This window comes from Trachurus japonicus, chromosome 12 (assembly GCF_045865225.1).
Source record: "Trachurus japonicus isolate A0001 chromosome 12, Traja_1.0".
NCBI classification, from domain to species: Eukaryota; Metazoa; Chordata; class Actinopteri; order Carangiformes; family Carangidae; genus Trachurus; species Trachurus japonicus.
In genome coordinates, this window is record NC_140918.1 from 3,817,153 (window position 1) to 3,840,141 (window position 22,989).

A 22,989-nucleotide genomic window follows, 5' to 3' on the forward strand; every position below is an offset into this window, starting at 1 on the left:
TCTTTCTACCTGCTCTACAACCAGTTCACCAAACCGAGAAAGCGCCCTCTGGTGGCGTTAGTAAGCAGTTGCACTACATTTTCCCACCCGGCTACATAAGTAATGTATAATTTTTTAACTCATCACTCCACACAAAGTCATAATAACAAATGTAATGTGAAATGACTCATAAAGATTTTTTTTTAAAAAAGAGTGAAAATATTTTACACATGAAAAGTGTAATAATGAGGCAGCAGGAGGACAGGTGCAGTTTAACAGGTTCAATTCACTGACTTTTCCCTTCAAGAAATAAACAACATTATAAAGATGATTGTCCTCTTTATCTCTAACTGCTCTGCTCCACTGACACTGACACCTTCACTGGTAACAGCTTCACTGGGAGGAGATCAATAGTGTCAATGTATGGAAACATCTTCTCAGTGAAAGTGTGTGTGAAGGTGTGTATGTGTGTGTTAGTATCAGGATCAGAGAACGACAGTTTTCCTCTGTTCAAGTCCAGATTCACTCTGATCCTCTGGAGCTTCTTCTGCTTTGGGAGAACAATGAATGAAGTTGATGGTGACTTTGCTCCGTATTTATCTCTATAGAACCATAACACCCATAATCCAGGCCATATGATGGATCCCTTCCTCTGCACAGACTCTGGTAACACACCCAGAGTCCATCCTGTATTGTCTCCAACCTGGACATCCCAGCTGTGAGTCCCTGAGTTAAAACCCTCAGAGCCCAGGACAGAGCGGTAATAATCAAACCTCTCTGGATTGTCAGGAAGCTGCTGTTTGTCTCCTCGTCTCCCACTGGTCAGATCTTCAGACAGGATGAGTTGTGGATGAGCAGTGTTTGGGTCCAGAACCACAGGACTGTAGGAGACCATGTCCTTCATCTTGTTCCAGATGTTGAAGGTCAGGTTGCCCAGGTGTTTGGCCTGGTCTATCAGAGCTCCTGAGTCCAGCTGTGGATCCTCCAGCAGGGGGCGCTGCTGGACTCTTTCCACTGCAGCCTTGTAGTTGAGCAGGAATGAGACGTCTTCAGCTCTCAGCTCGTCCTCTGTGGCTCTGACTGTGTGTGAAAGAGCTGCTATCTCTCTGCTCAGAGCCTCCATCTTCTCCTTCATCCTCTGACCCTTCTGCTCCTCTTCCTCCCTCAGTGCAGCCATCCTGGCCTCCTCTTCCTCTTCTAGAAACTGGTGAAGCTTCTTAAACTGCTCCTTAATCTGCCTCTCTGTGTGTCGGGCCTGGACCTTAATGTGTTCTGCTGTTTGACCAAACTTCACTTGAACTTCTTCAAAACCCTTTAACTTCTTCTTTAAGGGCTCCAGAGTTCCCTCAAGTTCCTTCTTGAGTTGTGAAGCAGCTTCATCGATGGGTTTGATTCTGTGGTTTTTGTGTGTGTCTGAATGGAGACAGACGACACACACTGGCTGCTGATGGTCCAGACAGAAGAGTTTGAGTTTCTCAGAGTGCAGACTGCAGAGAGCCTCTGAAGATCTCTGCTCTCTCTGCTGTAAGAAGCTCTCACACAGGTTCTTCAACGCCAAGTTAACAGGTGGTTCACCCTTTGAAGATCTTCTCTTACAAACTGGACACAGTGGATCTCGTTTCTGTCTCCACCAGCTCTTCAGACAGTCTTTACAGAAGCTGTGGCTGCAGGACAGAAGAACAGGATCTCTGAAGACCTCCGTACAGACCGGACAGCAGAGATCCTCCTCTGGTCTGGAAGCCATTTTGTCTGTGAGTGAAGCTGAAAACAGAGCAGACAGGAAGTAGAGTCAGTCATGGCTCCCCCCCCTCTACTGACTTGACTGAAGTTTACTGTGACTCTGAGTCCAGGTTTTAGTCAAACTCACCTTCAGTGTGTGGAGTGTCAGCAGGTTGAAGCAGCAGTGTTGTAGCTGGACTCACTCACAGGAAGTTGCTGGTTTGGTCTGAAGCTGAATCTGATCGTCTCTTCTTCAGTCTGCGGCTCTGGCACTGAAGAGGAACAAACTGTTTCCTGATTTATCTCAGGTGAGTCATGTGAGGGGGCGGAGCTTTAAAAAGTGACTGAATGTTGAACAGGTCAGTCCAGGTGAATGTAGAGGAGCAGTTGTAGGCTCGTGCCTCATATTGAAAAGGGCCTTTTCATGTTTTTCTTATTGAATAAATAGATTATTGTTGTGCATAGTGATGTAAGAAAAAAGGTTATCTACCGTACACATTTCCTTGTAAAACCGTGTGTTTGTGTAATGTGTGGCCTCTGTCAAAAATGCCAGGGCCTCTTTTTGGTACTAGTCCACCACTGTATACCTGCAAATTCTTGGATTTTTCTCTCATGTGAACAATTGGAGTCAATGCAACAATGGCATATTTAAACTTCACTTATTCACTTATGGAGCAAAGCAATCCTTTTTAACAACTTGGTACATGGCTTCAACTAATGATTATAGCTGCTGCTCAGCGATGGGTCGGGTCCAGGCTTTGTTTTGGCAACAAACAAGAGAATGGGAAGACAAGACAGTTGACATTATAATGTTCATTTTGCACCAGTTGAAGCTCAAACCCACAACTTCTGCAACCAAAGACCGTCGTCTATCACTCTGAGCTAATTGACAAGTGGCAACTCAACAGTGGCTTCACAAATTGAGTAAGCCAATCAATGTTGTGCAGGCAGATTTGAAACCAAAAAAATTCAGTTATCAAGACAAAAATCTGAAAATACACATATTGCATCTAGACAGCATAGAGATGTTGGTAATTTGTTGTTAAACCACTTTGACCAACGACAACAGCAAAATTCTGCTTCAGCACTGACATGATTGATCAGCCAATACTTTCCTGATGATATATTCAGTAATATTCAGTGCAGTACTTATACCTGCAGAGAACTTTCTCCACCGCTGCTGCTAATGATAAAGAGAATGTGATGTTGTGTAGATGCAGGAGACGTTAAAGAACGAAGCTGAATATGAATCCAAGTCAAGACAACATTTTATTATGTTGATGAATAACAGGAATGAATGCACATTCAGCTTTTGTGATGAATTAATATGTTAATACATTTTAGATAACTTCATATGAACAGATACAAACTTGTTTGACATTTTATCATCTGGAGAAGAAGAATCAAATGTTAAGTCATGTATAATTTTTAAAGTCATCACTCCACACAAAGTCATAATAACAAATGTAATGTGAAATGACTCATAAGGATAAAAAAAGAGTGAAAATATTTTACAAATGAAAAAAAGTAGATAAAAATGAAAAGTGTAATAATGAGGCAGCAGGAGGACAGGTGCAGTTTACCAGGTTCAATTCACTGACTTTTCCCTTCAAGAAATAAACAACATGATAAATATGATCATCCTCTTTATCTCTAACTGCTCTGCTCCACTGTCACTGACACCTTCACTGGTAACAGCTTCAATGGGAGTTTATCAAAAGTGTAAATGTATGGAAACATCTTCTGAGTGAAAGTGTGTGTGAAGGTGTGTATGTGTGTGTTAGTATCAGGATCAGAGAACGACAGTTTTCCTCTGTTCAAGTCCAGATTCACTCTGATCCTCTGGTGCTTCTTCTGCTCTGGGAGAACAATGTCTGGGGCTGATGGTGACTTTGCTCTGTATTTATATCCATTGAACCATAACACCCATAATCCAAACCATATGTTGCCTCCCTTCCTCTGCACAGACTCTGTTAACACACCCAGCATCCAGTTTGTATTGTCTCCAACCTGGACATCCCAGCTGTGAGTCCCTGAGTTAAAACCTTCAGAGCCCAGGGCAGAGTAGTAACCATCAATCCTCTCTGGATTGTCAGGAAGCTGCTGTTTGTCTCCTCGTCTCCCACTGGTCAGATCTTCAGACAGGATGAGTCCTGGACCAGCAGTGTTTGGGTCCAGAACCACCGGCCTGTAGGAGACCATGTCCTTCATCTTGTTCCAGATGTTGAAGGTCAGGTTGCCCAGGTGTTTGGCCTGGTCTATCAGAGCTCCTGAGTCCAGCTGTGGATCCTCCAGCAGGGGGCGCTGCTGGACTCTTTCCACTGCAGCCTTGTAGTTGAGCAGGAATGAGACGTCTTCAGCTCTCAGCTCGTCCTCTGTGGCTCTGACTGTGTGTGAAAGAGCTGCTATCTCTCTGCTCAGAGCCTCCATCTTCTCCTTCATCCTCTGACTCTTCTGCTCCTCTTCCTCCCTCAGTGCAGCCATCCTGGCCTCCTCTTCCTCTTCTAGAAACTGGTGAAGCTTCTTAAACTGCTCCTTAATCTGCCTCTCTGTGTGTCGGGCCTGGACCTTAATGTGTTCTGCTGTTTGATCAAACTTCACTTGAACTTCTTCAAAACCCTTTAACTTCTTCTTTAAGAGCTCCAGAGTTTCCTCAAGTTCCTTCTTGAGTTGTGAAGCAGCTTCATCGATGGGTTTGATTCTGTGGTTTTTGTGTGTGTCTGAATGCAGACAGATAAGACACACTGGCTGCTGATGGTCCAGACAGAAGAGTTTGAGTTTCTCAGAGTGCAGACTGCAGAGAGCCTCTGAAGATCTCTGCTCTCTCTGTTGTAAGAAGCTCTCACACAGGTTCTTCAACGCCAGACTAAGAGGTGGTTGGTCTCTTGAAGATCTTCTCTTACAAACTGGACACAGTGGATCTCGTTTCTCCTTCCACCAGCTCTTCAGACAGTCTTTACAGAAGCTGTGGCTGCAGGTCAGAAGAACAGGATCTCTGAAGACCTCTGTACAGACCGGACAGCAGAGATCCTCCTCTGGTCTGGAAGCCATTTAATCTGTGAGTGAAGCTGAAAACACAGCAGACAGGAAGTAGAGTCAGTCATGGCTCCCCTCCCTCCTCTACTGACTTGACTGAAGTTTACTGTGACTCTGAGTCCAGGTTTTAGTCCAACTCACCTTCAGTGTGTGGAGTGTCAGCAGGTTGAAGCAGCAGTGGTGTAGCTGGACTCACTCACAGGAAGTTGTTGGTTTGGTCTGAAGCTGAATCTGATCGTCTCTTCTTCAGTCTGCGTCTCTGGGACTGAAGAGGAAGTGCAGCAGTTTCCTGGTTTATGAACCATGTGAGGGGGCGGAGCTTTGTCAAACTGAAAGTGCTGCAGGATGATGTAGCAGCTCTGTTTAGTTTCTGTTTGTGGATCATTTAACGTCTAAAGAGTCTTAATTCATTAGTGGAGAACTTCAAACACAGGCCTGCAGTGAAGAAATGAGTTCAAGACACCATGACGACAGAAACGCAGCATTTATCAAACGTTTGCAGGATGAGCTTCAGTGACAACTTAAAGGAACTAAATTCATACTAACTTTCAAGCTCAGTTTGGGAGAATTTGTACTGAAACTCGTCCACAACATTTATTGTTGTGTAGATGCAGTAGACGAAGCTGAATCCAAGTTAAGACAACATTTTATTATGTTGATGAAAAACAGGAATAAATGAACATTCAGCTCTTGTGATGAAAAGACATGTTGATACATTTTAGATCATTTCATATGAACAGATACAAATTTTTCACACATGTAATCAAACAAGAATCACTTTTACTGTTTGACATTTTATCATCTGGAGAAGAAGAATCAAATGTTAAGTAATGTACAATTTTTAAACTCATCACTCCACACAAGGTCATCATTACAAATGTAATGTGAAATGACTCAAAGAATAAAAAAAGAGTGAAAATATTTTACAAATGAAAAAAAGAAGATCAAAAGGAAAAGTGTAATAATGAGGCAGCAGGAGGACAGGTGCAGTTTAACAGGTTCAATTCACTGACTTTTCCCTTCAAGAAATAAACAACATGATAAATATGATCATCCTCTTTATCTCTAACTGCTCTGCTCCACTGACACTGACACCTTCACTGGTAACAGCTTCACTGGGACTTTATCACTGATGTTAATGTATGGAAACATTTTCTGAGTGAAAGAGTGTGTGAAGGTGTGTATGTGTGTGTTAGTATCAGGATCAGAGAACGACAGTTTTCCTCTGTTCAAGTCCAGATTCACTCTGATCCTCCGGAGCTTCTTCTGCTCTTGGAGATCAGTCCATGAAGTTGACGGTGACCATGCTCCGTATTTACCTACACTGAACCATATCATCCATAATCCAGACCATAAATTGTCTCCCTTCCTCTGCACAGACTCTGGTACCACACCCAGAGTCCATCCTGTATTGTCTCCAACCTGGACATCCCAGCTGTGAGTCCCTGAGTTAAAACCCTCAGAGCCCAGGACAGAGGGGTAAGAATCAAACCTCTCTGGATTGTCGGGAAGCTGCTGTTCATCTCCTCGTCTCACACTGGTCAGATCTTCAGACAGGATGAGTTCTGGATGAGCAGTGTTTGTGTCCAGAACCACCGGCCTGTAGGAGACCATGTCCTTCATCTTGTTCCAGATGTTGAAGGTCAGGTTGCCCAGGTGTTTGGCCAGGGGCCTCATTTATCAAAGAGCGTGTAAAAGTCCTCTTAAATTTTCAGTACGACGGAAAGGCAAAATGTGCGTACGACCAAAAAATATACACTCTTTTCAGATCTATCAAACTCCGCGTACACACGGCTGCACGGTATTTCCCTTGATAGATCACAGAAAAGCGTGGATGAGAACACGCCTCATACCCAGCCCCCTAAACGGCCCCACGCAACCATATGTGGTCAATGCAAATCAGTTACGTGCATATTAAGTAGCCATGTGCACTCTGGAAACGTGTGGAATGACGTCAGTGGAAGACGGTGAAGACAACAGACGGACGGAGAGCGGAGAAAGAAGCGGAATTTCTCTGAAAGCGAGATACACGGTAACACGGCAATATCAGTCAGAAACATCATCTTGCATTGAAAGGCTTCAATAAAAACAAAAAACTCCCAAATCTAAATGAAACAGAACAGAAAGAAGAAGAATCATATTTATTCTGCCCCTTATTTTAGATTATGTCATAATAATTTAAAGCAGGGTTTCCACTGCCAGTCAGTACTTTGCACCCCTTTCCACTAACCCCCAACTTCCATTCACTGGAAGACTTTGATTTTCATTTGTGCATAGCTATATATTAAAAAAAAAAACATTGAAGTCCACCAGTCTGTGACTTTTCCTAAAATGATGTTGGGCAGCACCCATTTTTGTTAAATACAATAAATATTATTCACACAAAAAATATCGATCATGTTTTCTCATTTGCTTTGATTTGTGCCGACATTATTGGGCTTGCTGCTTGCTTGTGTGTGTCCAGTCTGGCTACGTAACACACGCACGTCGCAGAAATTATTTTCCAGACTGGACAGACGGGTTGTGGAAGAGTTGTAGCCTACATGCAGGGGAAAAATATCAATATGATATCAAAAGAAAACGAAATTCGTTTTATAAAGCCAGTATTTAGGAGCAAACTAGTGTAAATGCACAGGGGAAAAATCTGAGTCGCTGTGCTTTTCATGTAAAGTGCCGACGTCAACACGTGTGCGGTGGTGGTGGTGGTGGTGGTGGTGGGGGGGGTCATCATCACCACCACTTGCTACTTCAAACAGTGTCCGCGCTCCTCTCTCCCTCGCATACTGCAGTTCTCTGACTCTGCAGCGGCGTCGCCAATTCCTCCTGTTCTTCAAAAAGCGTGTAAATGCCGGTACGCCATGGTCGGACTGGTCGTAAATTTTTGCACTTACTCCCGACAAGTTTTGGTTTGATAGATCCCAAATTAGGCGGAGAAAAGTGCGTACGCACAAAATGGGGGAAAGAGCGTGTAAAAAAACGTGTATCCACAATGATAAATGAGGCCCCTGGTCTATCAGAGCTCCTGAGTCCAGCTGTGGATCCTCCAGCAGGGGGCGCTGCTGGACTCTTTCCACTGCAGCCTTGTAGTTGAGCAGGAATGAGACGTCTTCAGCTCTCAGCTCGTCCTCTGTGGCTCTGACTGTGTGTGAAAGAGCTGCTATCTCTCTGCTCAGAGCCTCCATCTTCTCCTTCATCCTCTGACTCTTCTGCTCCTCTTCCTCCCTCAGTGCAGCCATCCTGGCCTCCTCTTCCTCTTCTAGAAACTGGTGAAGCTTCTTAAACTTCTCCTTAATCTGCCTCTCTGTGTGTCGGGCCTGGACCTTAATGTGTTCTGCTGTTTGACCAAACTCCACTTGAACTTCTCCAGAACGCTTTAACTTCTTCTTTAAGGGCTTCAGAGTTTCCTCAAGTTCCTTCTTGAGTTGTGGAGCAGTTTCATCGATGGGTTTGATTCTGTGGTTGTTGTGTTTGTCTGAATCTCTGCAGATGAGACACACTGGATGCTGAAGGTCCAGACAGAAGAGTTTGAGTTTCTCAGAGTGCAGACTGCAGAGAGCCTCTGAAGATCTCTGCTCTCTCTGCTGTAAGAAGCTCTCACACAGGTTCTTCAACACCAGGTTAACAGGTGGATGTTCTCTTGAAGATCTTCTCATACAAACTGGACACAGTCGATCTTGTTTCTCTCTCCACCAGCTCTTCAGACAGGCTTTACAGAAGCTGTGGCTGCAGGACAGGAGAACAGGATCTCTGAAGACCTCCGTACAGACCGGACAGCAGAGATCCTCCTCTAATCTCGAAGCCATTTTGTCTGTGAGTGAAGCTGAAAACACAGCAGACAGGAAGTAGAGTCAGTCATGGCTCCCCTCCCTCCTCTACTGACTTGACTGAAGTTTACTGTGACTCTGAGTCCAGGTTTTAGTCAAACTCACCTTCAGTGTGTGGAGAGTCAGCAGGTTGAAGCAGCGGTGTTGTAGCTGGACTCACTCACAGGAAGTTGTTGGTTTGGTCTGAAGCTGAATCTGATCGTCTCTTCTTCAGTCTGCGTCTCTGGGACTGACCAATCCAATAAAGTTGTTCCTGGGACTTTGTCCTCTGTGTTAATAACTACCTTGGTTTATCTTAGGTGAGTCATGTGAGGGGGCGGAGCTTTAAAAAGTGACTGAATGTTGAACAGGTCGGTCCAGGTGAATGTAGAGGAGCAGTTCTAGGCTCGTGCCTCATATTGAAAAGGGCCTTTTCGTGTGCTGTCGTGGTGTTGTGCAGGATGTGCCAGTGGTGTTCCTGGGCTTTCCTTGGGCAGGGCAAGGGTGGCAGCCTCTCACTGTAAACCGGCTGGGGCTATTCCTGCGAGGACTGGCAGCCTGTTATAATACGAAGGGCGCTGTTAGTGACCGCATCAACCTTCTTGGAATGTGGGCATCTGCTCCAGGCTACAGAGAAGACGAGGGCTTGGGTAGAGATACGCAGTACCTTGGCAGAGGCACCCCAGGTCGTGCCAGCAAGGCGGCCAATAAGCGAGACCCTTGATGTTACTTTGGCCCTCACTTCCTCGATATGACGGCGTCCTGTCCAGGCGTACGCTGAGGTACTTTGGGGCCTGCTGGAACTCCAAACGGTTGTTGTCTGTGAAGACCTCAAGCTCCCCGTTGGCTTCCGTGTTATTGAGGAGGAATGCTGCCGACACTGTCTTCCCAGTGCTGAGCTGCAGGCGCCACTTGCCGAGGTAGGCAGCCAGTGTGACCCTGTCCTGGTCCTGGTCCTGGTACTGGTTCTGGTAGGCAGCCAGTGTGACCATGTCCTGGTTCTGGTTCTGGTCCTGGTTCTGGTTCTGGTCCTGGTCCTGGTTCTGGTAGGCAGCCAGTGTGACCATGTCCTGGTTCAGATCCTCTTCCACCGCCTTCACGTTGGTTGTTGTATCATGATACCTAGGTCGTCTGCAGACCCAGACCGTTTTGATGTTGTCTCCGGTAGCTCATAGATGTAGATATTAAAAAGCATCGGTGAAAGGACAGACCCGATGGCGGCACCTGTGTCCCTGCAGACGGGTTGGACAGATCAGCTCGGTTCTGGTCCTGGTTCTGGTCCTCACTCTGGTTCTAGTTCTGGTTCTGGTTCTGGTTCTTCTGATGATCCTCTCTACTGTTCAGTTAGTGAACATCCATCCATCCAGTTCCTTCTTCTTACCCGGGTCCGGGTCGCGGGGGCAGCAGTCGGAGCAGGGACACCCAGATTTCCCTCTCCCCAGACTCTTCCTCCAGCTCTTCCAGGAGGATCCCAAGGCGTTCACGGGCCGACCGAGTGACATAGTCCCTCTAGCGTGTCCTGGGTTTTCCTCAGGGTCTTCTCATGCCCAGAACCATTTATCTGCACTGCTGTTCGAGTGGAAGAGAGTCCAGCGTAATGACACGTTTCTACCAGCAGGTGGCGCCAATAGACAACAACATCAGAACAGCAGGAGTGAAGCCACAGGTGGAGGAGGAACATGTAGCTCAGGTACAGACACACAACTGTATTTGTGTGTGTGTGTTAGTATAAAGTTCATGTTGACTGTCTGTTGCTTCTTGTGAACAAAGCGACACCTGCTGGTCAGGATGTGAAGTTATAAACACAAGCTAAACACAACAATATATGATTAATTAATTTAATATAGTTAAATTAATTATATTTTCTTCATTGAAGTCAGACTCTGAGTTTTTGTTTTAATTTGTTTAATGACAACAGAAAATATGATTTTATGAAAAACTCATTATTCATTAAATCAAATTGTTGAAACCTTTGGAGTCATTCAACTAAATGTGTTTAAATCTGATATTAATTACTTGTCCTTGTTTGCCTTCTCATGCAAAGTTCACGCACGCACGCACGCACACACAAATGACATGTTAATACATTTTAGATAATTTCATATGAACAGATACAAACTTTATATGTAATTAAACCAGAATCACTTTTACTGTTTGACATTTTATCATCTGGAGAAGAAGAATCAAATGTTAAGTAATTTATCATTTTTAAACTCATCACTCCACACAAAGTCATAATAACAAATGTAATGTGCAAAGAATCATAAAGATAAAAAAGATTGAAAATATTTTACACATGAAAAATAGATCAAAATGAAAAGTGTAATAATGAGGCAGCAGGAGGACAAGTGCAGTTTAACAGGTTCAATTCAATGACTTTTCCCTTCAAGAAATAGACAACATTATAACTATGATCGTCCCCTTTATCTCTTAACTGCTCTGCTCCACTGTCACTGACACCTTCACTGGTAACAGCTCCAATGGGAGGAGATCAAAAGACTGAATGTATGGAAAAATCTTCTCAATGAAAGTGTGTGTGAAGGTGTGTATGTGTGTGTTAGTATCAGGATCAGAGAACGACAGTTTTCCTCTGTTCAAGTCCAGATTCACTCTGATCCTCTGGAACTTCTTCTGCTCTGGGAGATCAGTCCATGGAGTTGATGGTGACTTTGCTGAGTATTCACGTCCATTGAAACATAACATCCATATTCCAAACCACATATTGTCTCCCCTTCTCTGCACAGACTCTGGTAACACACCCAACCCCCACAATATACTGTCTCCAACCTGGACATCCCAGCTGTGAGTCCCTGAGTTAAAACCCTCAGAGCCCAGGACAGAGCAGAAATGATTAATCCTCTCTGGATTGTCAGGAAGCTGCTGTTTGTCTCCTGGTCTCACACTGGTCAGATCTTCAGACAGGATGAGTTCTGGGTTAGCAGTGTTTGTGTCCAGAACCACAGGACTGTAGGAGACCATGTCCTTCATCTTGTTCCAGATGTTGAAGGTCAGGTTGCCCAGGTGTTTGGCCTGGTCTATCAGAGCTCCTGAGTCCAGCTGTGGATCCTCCAGCAGGGGGCGCTGCTGAACTCTTTCCACTGCAGCCTTGTAGTTGAGCAGGAATGAGACGTCTTCAGCTCTCAGCTCGTCCTCTGTGGCTCTGACTGTGTGTGAAAGAGCTGCTATCTCTCTGCTCAGAGCCTCCATCTTCTCCTTCATCCTCTGACTCTTCTGCTCCTCTTCCTCCCTCAGTGCAGCCATCCTGGCCTCCTCTTCCTCTTCTAGAAACTGGTGAAGCTTCTTAAACTGCTCCTTAATCTGCCTCTCTGTGTGTCGGGCCTGGACCTTAATGTGTTCTGCTGTTTGACCAAACTTCACTTGAACTTCATCAAAACCCTTTAACTTCTTCTTTAAGGGCTTCAGAGTTTCCTCAAGTTCCTTCTTGAGTTGTGAAGCAGCTTCATCGATGGGTTTGATTCTGTGGTTTTTGTGTGTGTCTGAATGGAGACAGATGTGACACACTGGCTGCTGATGGTCCAGACAGAAGAGTTTGAGTTTCTCAGAGTGCAGACTGCAGAGAGCCTCTGAAGATCTCTGCTCTCTCTGCTGTAAGAAGCTCTCACACAGGTTCTTCAACGCCAAGTTACAAGGTGGTCGGTCTCTTGAAGATCTTCTCTTACAAACTGGACACACTCGATCTTGATTCTGTCTCCACCAGCTCTTCAGACAGTCTTTACAGAAGCTGTGGCTGCAGGACAGAAGAACAGGATCTCTGAAGACCTCCGTACAGACCGGACAGCAGAGATCCTCCTCTGGTCTGGAAGCCATTTAGTCTGTGAGTGAAGTTGAAAACACAGCAGACAGGAAGTAGAGTCAGTCATGGCTCCCCTCCCTCCTCTACTGACTTGACTGAAGTTTACTGTGACTCTGAGTCCAGGTTTTAGTCAAACTCACCTTCAGTGTGTGGAGTGTCAGCAGGTTGAAGCAGCAGTGTTGTAGCTGGTCTCATTCACAGGAAGTTGTTGGTTCGGTCTGAAGCTGAATGTGATCGTCTCTTCTTCAGTCTGCGTCTCTGTGACTGACAGAGTCCAATGCAGTGTGTCCTGGTTTGTCTCAGGTGAGTCAGGTGAGGGGGCGGAGCTTTGAAAAGTGACTGAATGTTGAACAGGTTAGTCCAGGTGAATGTAGAGGAACAGTTATAGGCACATGCCTCATATTGAAAAGAGCCTTTTCGTAAATTACTGTTGTGCATGTAAGAAACAAAGTTTATCTACTGTACACATTTCCTTGTAAAACTGTGTCATGTGTGTGTTGGAGTAAAGACATAAACTCATGTAGACTAATAACACAAGCTCTGACAGCTTTGAAACTTAATATAATTGTGGTCAGAAAGTTGCTTTACTTGTTAGAAAAATGTGGGTGTGAATATCTTGATGTGTGTAACATATAGAGACCTATAGAGAGATACACATTTTTAGTCACTTTTACTTTATTTTCATGTATTTTTGTGTGGAAGGGAGCAATTGTTTAATAAGCAAAAATAAAGAATTTTGTGGGGAAAATAAAACCTCAGATTCCAAATGCTCATGTAATTTTATATCCATATTATAGGGAAATAAATTACACGCAATAATTGCGTGAAAGCAAAAGCCATTTTTGCTTAGGCAATAATTGTACCATCAAACTCTATCTCTGTATCCGTAAAGGGATATTCCGGCGTAAATTTAACCCATGGTCCAACGCACTGTGACACTGAGCAAGACCCCCCCTTGAGAGATGAAGTCTGCTAACCGCTACCTTCTCTAGTTGTAGCAATTTTAGCAATGACTGCATCATAACAAACAGCGCAGTCTATTGATCCACGCGCAACCGATCAAAAAGCCACTTATAGTCACAAATAAAACTCAGAACAGCACCAAACGTCATCAACAGTACAAACAGGGTCCCAGCACATAATATGAGGCATTAAACATCTGTTAGCTTAGCCTGGTTTCTATTGAAAAGAGAGGACAACAACTCACCTCTCCTCTAGTTATACGCTATGCAGCAACTTTTCGCGTCCAGCATAGAGTCCAGGCACTGACAACACACGTCCGAGTCCGACTGGTAGCACAAACATCTGGTTTCAGACTGACCACTTGATTCCCCCAGGTCCAGCACATAAACTCCACTGGCAGCTGCCCCTCTTTCACTTTTCTCCTCCATTTCCTTCAGTTTGTCTTCAGTAAACTCGGTCTCAGACTGATAGGGGCGCCCATCGAAATGAAACCAGTCGTTGTTATTCTCAAACTCCATAAACTCAGCCGTGTTGTCCCTACTGTGATGTCTGCTTAAGGCTTGTTCGAGATCCGGCAACGAACGTCGTCCTGATCGCACGTGTGACGTTGCGTCTAATCTCGCGCTTGTTTACGTGATTCTCTCCTGCAAATATAAGTTAGAAATGCCCAATTTCGTTAATTTCCCTATGAACACTCGATAATAACTTTTATAAACTGATAGGCAAGATACATAGGAACTTTGGCTGCATTATATGGAGTTGTACACACATTTTCATCCTTGAGCTGCGGGACTCTACTTCACTCGGTAATCGCCTCCACGCCAGCTGACTACCGGAAACCATGGCAGTAACAAGCAGACATCACAGAAGGGACAACATGGCTGAGTTTATGGAGATTGAGAACAACAACGACTGGTTTAATTTCGATGGGCGCCCCTATCAGTTTGAGACCGAGTTTACTGCTGAAGGAAATGGAGGATAAGAGTGACAGAGGGAGAGCTACCGGTGGAGTCTATGTGCTGGAAATGGAGGAGAAAAGTGAAAGAGGGAGAGAGCCGGTGGAGTCTATGTGCTGGACCTGGGGGAATCAAGTGCTCAGTGTGGTCCTGCCAGTGAAACCAGATGTTTGTGCTGCCAGTCGGACTCCAACGTGTGTTGTCATTGTCTGGACGGTATGCTGGACATGGACTGGATGCTGCATAGCGTATAACTGGAGGAGAGTCGGTTAGTTGTTTTTGTCTCTTTTCAGTAGAAACCAGGCAAAGCTAACAGATGTTTGATGCCTCGTATTATGGGCTGGGACCCTGTTTGTACTGTTGATGATGTTTGGTGCTGTTCTGAGCATTATTTGTGGCTACAAGTGGCTTTTTGATCGGTTGCACATGGATCAATAGACTGCGCTGTTTGTTATGGGGCGGTCATTGCTAAAGTTGCGGGAAGCATACATCAGTCCGACTGCCCAAAAGTCCGACGGCTCATTTCTCCGACTACCCATATTCTACAGTGTTAAGGTTAGGTTTAGGGTAAGGTTAAGGGTTAGGGCTAATTAATTCAGAGAAGTGAGAGGTCAGACTATTGGACGCAAAAATAAAGAAATGTATGGTCGGAGAAATGGGTAGTCGGACAGACGTCATGCGCCCAAAGTTGCTACAACTAGAGAAGCTAGCGGGTAGCAGACTTCATCTCTCGATGGGGGGTCCAGCTCGGTGTCACAGTGCGTTGGACCATGGGTTAAACTTACGCCGGAATATCATGTATCTGTTCATATGTAATGCATCAACATATCCCTGTCAGGTGACCTAAATTTGCCAAAAAATAGCCTAGACCCGACCTATTGCTGTGCAGCAGCTAGTTGAAGCCATATACCAAGTTGTTAAACCACTTAGACCAATGACAACAGTAAAATGCTGCTTCAGCACTGACATGATCAGCCAATACTTTCCTGATGATATATTTAAGCAATATCACATGAGAGGGAGTGCTGTTGTACTGTATATCAGCACAGGTGTGATTCAGTCGTAGGGTTAGGATAGAAGAAGAATCAAATGTTAAGTAATGTATACATTTTTAACTCATCACTCCACACAAAGTCATAATAACAAATATAATGTGAAATGACTCATAAAGATTTTTTTTAAAAAAGAGTGAAAATATTTTACACATGAAAACTGTACTAATGAGGCAGCAGGAGGACAGGTGCAGTTTAACAGGTTCAATTCACTGACTTTTCCCTTCAAGAAATAAACAACATTATAAATATAATTGTCCTCTTTATCTCTAACTGCTCTGCTCCACTGTCATTGACACCTTCACTGGTAACAGCTTCAATGGGAGTTTATCAAAAGTGTAAATGTATGGAAACATCTTCTGAGTGAAAGTGTGTGTGAAGGTGTGTATGTGTGTGTTAGTATCAGGATCAGAGAACGACAGTTTTCCTCTGTTCAAGTCCAGATTCACTCTGATCCTCTGGAACTTCTTCTGCTCTGGGAGAACAATGTCTGGGGCTGATGGTGACTTTGCTCTGTATTTATATCCATTGAACCATAACACCCATAATCCAAAGCATATGTTGCCTCCCTTCCTCTGCACAGACTCTGTTAACACACCCAGCATCCAGTTTGTATTGTCTCCAACCTGGACATCCCAGCTGTGAGTCCCTGAGTTAAAACCTTCAGAGCCCAGGGCAGAGTAGTAACCATCAATCCTCTCTGGATTGTCAGGAAGCTGCTGTTTGACTCCTCCATATCTCACACTGGTCAGATCTTCAGACAGGATGAGTCCTGGACCAGCAGTGTTTGGGTCCAGAACCACAGGACTGTAGGAGACCACGTCCTTCATCTTGTTCCAGATGTTGAAGGTCAGGTTGCCCAGGTGTTTGGCCTGGTCTATCAGAGCTCCTGAGTCCAGCTGTGGATCCTCCAGCAGGGGGCGCTGCTGGACTCTTTCCACTGCAGCCTTGTAGTTGAGCAGGAATGAGACGTCTTCAGCTCTCAGCTCGTCCTCTGTGGCTCTGACTGTGTGTGAAAGAGCTGCTATCTCTCTGCTCAGAGTCTCCATCTTCTCCTTCATCCTCTGACTCTTCTGCTCCTCTTCCTCCCTCAGTGCAGCCATCCTGGCCTCCTCTTCCTCTTCTAGAAACTGGTGAAGCTTCTTAAACTGCTCCTTAATCTGCCTCTCTGTGTGTCGGGCCTGGACCTTAATGTGTTCTGCTGTTTGATCAAACTTCACTTGAACTTCTTCAAAACCCTTTAACTTCTTCTTTAAGAGCTCCAGAGTTTCCTCAAGTTCCTTCTTGAGTTGTGAAGCAGCTTCATCGATGGGTTTGATTCTGTGGTTTTTGTGTGTGTCTGAATGCAGACAGATAAGACACACTGGCTGCTGATGGTCCAGACAGAAGAGTTTGAGTTTCTCAGAGTGCAGACTGCAGAGAGCCTCTGAAGATCTCTGCTCTCTCTGTTGTAAGAAGCTCTCACACAGGTTCTTCAACGCCAGACTAAGAGGTGGTTGGTCTCTTGAAGATCTTCTCTTACAAACTGGACACAGTGGATCTCGTTTCTCCTTCCACCAGCTCTTCAGACAGTCTTTACAGAAGCTGTGGCTGCAGGTCAGAAGAACAGGATCTCTGAAGACCTCTGTACAGACCGGACAGCAGAGATCCTCCTCTGGTCTGGAAGCCATTTAATCTGTGAGTGAAGCTGAAAACACAGCAGACAGGAAGTAGAGTCAGTCATGGCTCCCCTCCCTCCTCTACTGACTTGACTGAAGTTTACTGTGACTCTGAGTCCAGGTTTTAGTCAAACTCATCTTCAGTGTGTGGAGTGTCAGCAGGTTGAAGCAGCAGTGTTGTAGCTGGACTCACTCACAGGAAGTTGTTGGTTTGGTCTGAAGCTGAATCTGATCGTCTCTTCTTCAGTCTGCCGCTCTGGGACTGAAGAGGAACTGCAGCAGTTTCCTGGTTTATGAGCCATGTGAGGGGGGCGGAGCTTTGTCACACTGAAAGTTCTGCAGGATGATGTAGCAGCTCTGTTTAGTTTCTGTTTGTGGATCATTTAACGTCTAAAGAGGCTTAATTCATTAGTGGAGAACTTCAAACACAGGCCTGCAGTGAAGAAATGAGTTCAAGACACCATGACGACAGAAACACAGCATTTATCAAACTTTTGCAGGATGAGCTTCAGTTACAACTTAAAGGAACTAAATTCATACTAACTTTCAAGCTCAGTTTGGGAGAATTTGTACTGAAACTCGTCCACAACATTTATTGTTGTGTAGATGCAGTAGACGAAGCTGAATCCAAGTCAAGACAACATTTTATTATGTTGATGAAAAACAGGAATAAATGAACATTCAGCTCTTGTGATGAAAAGACATGTTGATACATTTTAGAACATTTCATATGAACAGATACAAATTTTTCACACATGTAATCAAACAAGAATCACTTTTACTGTTTGACATTTTATCATCTGGAGAAGAAGAATCAAATGTTAAGTAATGTACAATTTTTAAACTCATCACTCCACACAAGGTCATCATTACAAATGTAATGTGAAATGACTCAAAGAATAAAAAAAGAGTGAAACTATTTTACAAATGAAAAAAAGAAGATCAAAAGGAAAAGTGTAATAATGAGGCAGCAGGAGGACAGGTGCAGTTTAACAGGTTCAATTCACTGACTTTTCCCTTCAAGAAATACACAACATTATAAACATGATCGTCCTCTTTATCTCTAACTGCTCTGCTCCACTGACACTGACACCTTCACTGGTAACAACTTCACTGGGACTTTATCACTGATGTTAATGTATGGAAACATTTTCTGAGTGAAAGAGTGTGTGAAGGTGTGTATGTGTGTGTTAGTATCAGGATCAGAGAACGACAGTTTTCCTCTGTTCAAGTCCAGATTCACTCTGATCCTCTGGTGCTTCTTCTGCTTTTGGAGATCAGTCCATGAAGTTGATGGTGACCATGCTCCGTATTTACCTACACTGAACCATATCATCCATAATCCAGACCATAAATTGTCTCCCTTCCTCTGCACAGACTCTGGTACCACACCCAGAGTCCATCCTGTATTGTCTCCAACCTGGACATCCCAGCTGTGAGTCCCTGAGTTAAAACCCTCAGAGCCCAGGACAGAGGGGTAAGAATCAAACCTCTCTGGATTGTCAGGAAGCTGCTGTTCATCTCCTCGTCTCACACTGGTCAGATCTTCAGACAGGATGAGTCTTGGATCAGCAGTGTTTGGGTCCAGAACCACAGGACTGTAGGAGACCATGTCCTTCATCTTGTTCCAGATGTTGAAGGTCAGGTTGCCCAGGTGTTTGGCCTGGTCTATCAGAGCTCCTGAGTCCAGCTGTGGATCCTCCAGCAGGGGGCGCTGCCGGACTCTTTCCACTGCAGCCTTGTAGTTGAGCAGGAATGAGACGTCTTCAGCTCTCAGCTCGTCCTCTGTGGCTCTGACTGTGTGTGAAAGAGCTGCTATCTCTCTGCTCAGAGCCTCCATCTTCTCCTTCATCCTCTGACTCTTCTGCTCCTCTTCCTCCCTCAGTGCAGCCATCCTGGCCTCCTCTTCCTCTTCTAGAAACTGGTGAAGCTTCTTAAACTGCTCCTTAATCTGCCTCTCTGTGTGTCGGGCCTGGACCTTAATGTGTTCTGCTGTTTGATCAAACTCCACTTGAACTTCTCCAGAACGCTTTAACTTCTTCTTTAAGGGCTCCAGAGTTTCCTCAAGTTCCTTCTTGAGTTGTGGAGCAGCTTCATCGATGGGTTTGATTCTGTGGTTGTTGTGTTTGTCTGAATCTCTGCAGATGAGACACACTGGCTGCTGAAGGTCCAGACAGAAGAGTTTGAGTTTCTCAGAGTGCAGACTGCAGAGAGCCTCTGAAGATCTCTGCTCTCTCTGCTGTAAGAAGCTCTCACACAGGTTCTTCAACACCAGGTTAACAGGTGGATGTTCTCTTGAAGATCTTCTCATACAAACTGGACACAGTGGATCTTGTTTCTCTCTCCACCAGCTCTTCAGACAGGCTTTACAGAAGCTGTGGCTGCAGGATAGGAGAACAGGATCTCTGAAGACCTCCGTACAGACCGGACAGCAGAGATCCTCCTCTAATCTCAAAGCCATTTTGTCTGTGAGTGAAGCTGAAAACACAGCAGACAGGAAGTAGAGTCAGTCATGGCTCCCCTCCCTCCTCTACTGACTTGACTGAAGTTTACTGTGACTCTGAGTCCAGGTTTTAGTCAAACTCACCTTCAGTGTGTGGAGAGTCAGCAGGTTGAAGCAGCAGTGTTGTAGCTGGACTCACTCACAGGAAGTTGTTGGTTTGGTCTGAAGCTGAATCTGATCGTCTCCTCTTCAGTCTGCGTCTCTGGGACTGACAAAGTCCAATAAAGTTGTTCCAGGGACTTTGTCCTCTGTGTTAATAACTACCTTGGTTTATCTCAGGTGAGTCATGTGAGGGGGCGGAGCTTTAAAAAGTGACTGAATGTTGAACAGGTCGGTCCAGGTGAATGTAGAGGAGCAGTTCTAGGCTCGTGCCTCATATTGAAAAGGGCCTTTTCGTGTGCTGTCGTGGTGTTGTGCAGGATGTGCCAGTGGTGTTCCTGGGCTTTCCTTGGGCAGGGCAAGGGTGGCAGCCTCTCACTGTAAACCGGCTGGGGCTATTCCTGCGAGGACTGGCAGCCTGTTATAATACGAAGGGCGCTGTTAGTGACCGCATCAACCTTCTTGGAACGTGGGCTTCTGCTCCAGGCTGGGGCGCAGCACTCGGCTACAGAGAAGACGAGGGCTTGGGTAGAGATACGCAGTACCTTGGCAGAGGCACCCCAGGTCGTGCCAGCAAGGCGGCCAATAAGCGAGACCCTTGATGTTACTTTGGCCCTCACTTTCTTGATATGTTGTCTGTAGGACGGCGTCCTGTCCAGGCGTACGCCAAGGTACTTTGGGGCCTGGGCTGGAACTCCAAATGGTTGCTGTCTGTGAAGACCTCAAGCTCCCTGTTGGCTTCCGTGTTATTGAGGAGGAATGCTGCCGACACTGTCTTCCCAGTGCTGAGCTGCAGGCGCCACTTGCCGAGGTAGGCAGCCAGTGTGACCATGTCCTGGTTCTGGTTCTGGTCCTGGTTCTGGTAGACAGCCAGTGTGACCATGTCCTGGTTCTGGTTCTGGTCCTGGTTCTGGTAGGCAGCCAGTGTGACCATGTCCTGGTTCAGATCCTCTTCCACCGCCCTCCACGTTGGTTGTTGTATCATGATAGCTAGGTCGTCTGCAGACCCAGACCGTTTTGATGTTGTCTCCGGTAGCTCATAGATGTAGATATTAAAAAGCATCGGTGAAAGGACAGACCTGATGGCGGCACCTGTGTCCCTGCAGACGGGTTGAACAGATCAGCTCGGTTCTGGTCCTGGTTCTGGTCCTCACTCTGGTCCTGGTTCTGGTTCTTCTGATGATCCTCTCTACTGTTCAGTTAGTGAACATCCATCCATCCAGTTCCTTCTTCTTATCCGGGTCCGGGTCGCAGGGGCAGCAGTCGGAGCAGAGACACCCAGATTTCCCTCTCCCCAGACTCTTCCTCCAGCTCTTCCTGGAGGATCCCAAGGCGTTCACGGGCCGACCGAGTGACATAGTCCCTCTAGCGTGTCCTGGGTTTTCCTCAGGGTCTCCTCATGCCCGGAACCGTTTATCTGCACTGCTGTTCGAGTGGAAGAGAGTCCAGCGTAATGACACGTTTCTACCAGCAGGTGGCGCCAATAGACAACAACATCAGAACAGCAGGAGTGAAGCCACAGGTGGAGCAGGAACATGTAGCTCAGGTACAGACACACAACTGTATTTGTGTGTGGGTGTGTCAGTATAAAGTTCATGTTGACTGTCTGTTGCTTCTTCTGAACTGAGCGACACCTGCTGGTCAGGATGAGAAGTTACAAACACAAACTAAACACAACAATATATGATTAAATTATTTAATATGATTAAATAAATTATATTTTCTTCATTGAAGACAGACTCTGAGTTTGTGTTTTAATTTGTTTAATGACAACAGAAAATATGAGCTAAAAAGATTTTATGAAAAGCTCTTTTATTCATTAAATCAAACTGTTGAAGCCTCTGGAGTCACTCAGCTAAATTTAGATCTGATATTAATTACTTGTCCTCGTTTGCCCTCTCATGCAAAGTTTCCTCTATTAAATATAATGACTTGTTTTAGGGAAGCTAGATTCGCCACAGGCCAGACACACACACACGGACGCGCGCACGCACACACAACTGACATGTTAAAACATTTTAGATCATTTCATATGAACAATTACAAACTTTTCATGTAATTAAACCAGAATCACTTCTACTGTTTGACATTTTATCATCTGGAGAAGAAGAATCAAATGTTAAAGGGCAACTTCGGTTTTTTTCAACCTGGGCCCTGTTTTCCTATGTTTTTCTGTATATGTGAGTGATGGATAACACTTTTATTGAGGTGGCTGCAGTATTGAGCCCGGCAGGCAGCCTGCAGCCCAGCTAACGCTCTTACATGGGGCAAGTGGCTCCCGTCAAAGTTCGCGGTATAAACAGGCATTTTTTTCAAATTGACAGGCTCAGATAGTTACAATGAGTGTCCGACAACATACCAGACCCTGTGGTCGGCACGGCCTCGCTGAAATTGTCTGCCGCTGCGCTGGAATCTTGATTGAAACTCAATGTAGGCTACGGTATGGAAGCTCAGCGGCGCTGTTTTCAACTGGTTCAACTCGACCGCAGCAGGAGGGGTGTGTTTGATTTCAGCTCCGGGCCAGACCGCAAGATGCCGTTGATGCGCGGCTTGCTTGTGTACCTGCGGGGGCGGGGCTCATTGGGGCTCATAGACTCCGCTCCGTTCAAACCTGGTGCTGAGTGTAAACACACCCCACCGGCACAGAGCGTGAAGAGAGAGAGAAGGAGACGGAGACGGAGAGCTGCAGCTACAAAGGTGGCTGTTTAACCCGGATAGATCTCCATGGTAATTTATTATTTATGTTCAGAGTTTCATCCTAAAATCAGCTGTAAAAACGCGGATGTTACACTATTACAGCTGGCGGCACCTTTACCTTGCAGTGGATGTGGATCAGGACGGGGCGTTTGACCGGAGGGAGAGATACGTATCCCTGCGGCCGCCTCAACCCAAATTTTGGCCAGAAAAAACCCTGAATACGTTAATTTCTCCTTTCTAGTATGTTGTCGGACATTTATTGTAACTATCTGAGCCTGTCAGTTTGAAAAAAAATGCTCGTTTACGGCGAACTTTGACGGGAGCCACTTGCCCCATGCAAGAGCATCAGCTGGGCTGCAGGCTGCCTGCCCGGCTCAATACTGGAGCCACCTCAAAAAAAATATTATCCATCACTCACATCTACAGAAAAACATATGAAAACAGGGCCCAGGTTGAAAAAAACCGAAGTTGCCCTTTAAGTAATGTACAATTTTTAAACTCATCACTCCACACAGTCATAATAACAAATGTAATGTGAAATGACTCCTAAAGATAAAAAAGATTGAAAATATTTTACACATGAAAAGTAGATAAAAATGAAAAGTGTAATACTGAGGCAGCAGGAGGACAGGTGCAGTTTAACAGGTTCAATTCAATGACTTTTCCCTTCAAGAAATAGACAACATTATAAATATGATCGTCCTCTTTAT

General features: G+C 45.2%; 5 protein-coding genes across 5 annotated transcripts; all 5 read right to left on the minus strand.

Moving 5' to 3' along the window:
- Positions 1-319: 319 nt before the first annotated feature.
- Positions 320-1,723, minus strand: LOC146976864 (E3 ubiquitin-protein ligase TRIM39-like). The gene has a single exon (XM_085792633.1). It carries the CDS (start codon positions 1,721-1,723, stop codon positions 326-328), a length of 1,398 nt encoding a protein of 465 aa, XP_085648759.1. The 3' UTR covers positions 320-325.
- A 1,355-nt stretch (positions 1,724-3,078) lies between these two features.
- LOC146976865 (nuclear factor 7, ovary-like) lies at positions 3,079-5,276 on the minus strand. Its single transcript, XM_085792636.1, has one exon. The coding sequence runs from the start codon at positions 4,747-4,749 to the stop codon at positions 3,352-3,354; it is 1,398 nt and encodes a 465-aa protein (XP_085648762.1). The 5' UTR covers positions 4,750-5,276; the 3' UTR covers positions 3,079-3,351.
- A 2-nt stretch (positions 5,277-5,278) lies between these two features.
- Positions 5,279-8,537, minus strand: LOC146976866 (nuclear factor 7, brain-like). The gene is made up of 2 exons (XM_085792635.1): positions 7,723-8,537; positions 5,279-6,406 (listed from the first exon to the last, which is right to left on the minus strand). The coding sequence occupies exons 1-2, from the start codon at positions 8,535-8,537 to the stop codon at positions 5,800-5,802; spliced, it is 1,422 nt and encodes a 473-aa protein (XP_085648761.1). The 3' UTR covers positions 5,279-5,799.
- A 6,952-nt stretch (positions 8,538-15,489) lies between these two features.
- On the minus strand, positions 15,490-16,992 carry LOC146976867 (nuclear factor 7, brain-like). The gene has a single exon (XM_085792371.1). It carries the CDS (start codon positions 16,990-16,992, stop codon positions 15,592-15,594), a length of 1,401 nt encoding a protein of 466 aa, XP_085648497.1. The 3' UTR covers positions 15,490-15,591.
- A 1,051-nt stretch (positions 16,993-18,043) lies between these two features.
- On the minus strand, positions 18,044-19,441 carry LOC146976868 (nuclear factor 7, brain-like). Its single transcript, XM_085792637.1, has one exon. The coding sequence runs from the start codon at positions 19,439-19,441 to the stop codon at positions 18,044-18,046; it is 1,398 nt and encodes a 465-aa protein (XP_085648763.1).
- Positions 19,442-22,989: the final 3,548 nt, after the last annotated feature.